Source organism: Melampsora larici-populina, assembly GCF_000204055.1.
Source record: "Melampsora larici-populina 98AG31 unplaced genomic scaffold MELLAscaffold_73, whole genome shotgun sequence".
In the NCBI taxonomy this organism is placed as follows: domain Eukaryota; kingdom Fungi; phylum Basidiomycota; class Pucciniomycetes; order Pucciniales; family Melampsoraceae; genus Melampsora; species Melampsora laricis-populina.
This window is the reverse complement of record NW_006768837.1, coordinates 34,153-36,221: the sequence shown is the minus strand read 5'-3', so window position 1 is coordinate 36,221 and position 2,069 is coordinate 34,153. Positions and strand designations below refer to the sequence as shown.

The 2,069-nt window shown below is 42.9% G+C and overlaps 1 protein-coding gene across 1 annotated transcript; it reads left to right on the top strand.

The window, feature by feature from the left end:
• Positions 1-450: 450 nt before the first annotated feature.
• MELLADRAFT_94792 (uncharacterized protein) lies at positions 451-2,069 on the top strand (the record flags this gene model as incomplete). Its single annotated transcript, XM_007417452.1, has 5 exons — positions 451-453; positions 531-1,289; positions 1,384-1,493; positions 1,581-1,742; positions 1,802-2,069. The coding sequence occupies 5 exons, from the start codon at positions 451-453 to the stop codon at positions 2,067-2,069; spliced, it is 1,302 nt and encodes a 433-aa protein (XP_007417514.1).

Below are 2,069 nucleotides of genomic sequence, written 5' to 3'. Positions count from 1 at the left end.
GCACCAAAGATGAATTTCATGCTAATAAGACCCAACTGGTCAAGATTGCTCAGCGTCATTCACACACAATTGTTCAGTATCTCGAGTCAAATTGGTTTCCAATTGTAGAAAGGTATGTGAAGATGTTTGCAAACAATTTCCTCCATTTTGGAAACCAGACAACTTCGCGTGTTGAGGGCTCTCATCACTTTGTCAAAAGCTTCCTTGAAACTTCGGTTCAGGACCTACTAGCTTGCTTCAAAGCTTTCAAACTAGCAGTCAAACATCAAAACACCGAGTTTGAATGTCAGCTATCCAATGAAATTCAACGGACACTCAACAACATCGATGAATGCTTTAGTTTATTACACACCGAATTATCTCAATACGCAATTGGATTGGCCCATGAGCAGCTTATACTCATTGGAAAGCCAAATCGAAAACCATGCACCAAATCATTCTCAACCTCATATGGTATTCCTTGCTCACATCAAATAGAAGCCTACATTGTCCTCGGCCAGCAAGTTCCAATTGAAGCCTTTCACAACCAGTGGCGACTTACTGCTGATCCAATTCCAGAATCCTTGGAGGCCTTGAAAAACGAGTTACAAAGCAAAGCTGAAAGTCTATGTAATCTTCCTGAAAATGCACTACGACGAGCATATGATGAACTCACCAAAGTTCAGAGTGGTCAATACGAGCTTGTACCAGTCAGAGCACCTGAAACCAAGATCAACACACGAGGTCGCCCAACTGGTTCCAAGAAGAACTGGTCCAAGTCTAAATCAACACAGCGAGATCCTTCAGGTTTTGAGTACCTCAAAGCTCCTGAGCCAAAAGCTACCAAACCAAAGGCTCCTAGACCAAGAGCTCCCCCTAAGTGTAGTAAGTGCAAAAGCTCTGGGCACAACAAAAAGAAGTGCCCACTTGTACCTCAACTGCACGAACCGACTTTGGCAGAACTTCAGCTGGATCCAGATGCAGATACACCAATCAATATTACCAATGTTGATCAATCAGCCACTACATTACGTCCTGAACTTGACGATGGCAATTCAAACTTAAATTCTGATAACCGACACAGATTCGATTGGGAAGAAGACAAAGACAATTCAAACTCAAATTCTGATGCCCAAAACAGATCCGATTGGGAAGAAGACAATGACAATATACCAAAATGTCCTTTCTGCGATGACCCACTCCCATCACAGCCCTCACCAAAACTTCACAGTCTGATGCAAATGCTTCTCGATCGACCAAAGGCAAAGAAGACCCCTCGACCCGGGAATCCTGATGCAGTCTCTCTTCCGGTAAGTCTTATTTCGGTCAACCAACACTCTCACATCTCTTTGTTCTTAATGTAACACCAATCATTCTAATCAACACATGTTTAAATTTCATCAGATGTCTGAGACCATCGCATTCTGTGTGATGCATGGTGCTGAGGAAAAATACATCCCCATAGGGAAACAGAATGGTTGGCCTTCATCGATCAATTTTGACGAACTCTCTAGGTATGTAAATAACTCGATTTGTGAGTATCACTGTCATATGGCTTCCATATGGAATTTCTAACATCCATTACCTATTTGTGATACCAGTCGTGTAGAGAAATTTGTCCCTGATCTGCAACATATCATCAATCACCAAATTGACAGCACCTTTTTGAATGGTGCACTGCAAATCTTGCAGAGTCACGGAGCACGTCGAATGGATAGTGTATGGCACGGAGATCTCACATTTGAACTTGAACAACCAGGGTAGTGAGTATTGTTCTTCAAGTCAGTTTCTCATTTGATTCCAAGCTGATGTTGGACTGTAGCTATGGGGGCAGAGGCTTAGAAATCATTTATCAAACACTTCATTCGCAATTCCTGCGCCCCCAAGCTCCGAATCGACTCCTACACGCAAAAGCAAAGCCTCTCAGTCCTGAAACCTGGGTCCGGACAGTTTTGATTCCCGAAGTTTCTTTGAGACTGATCGCGGACGATCTAAAGATATCGATCTCGGATCCTAAAGTTAAAGATACACTTGAAAGCTCTCGAGCATATGGGATGGCTATATTTCCAGCCGAGGATGATCACTTTTGA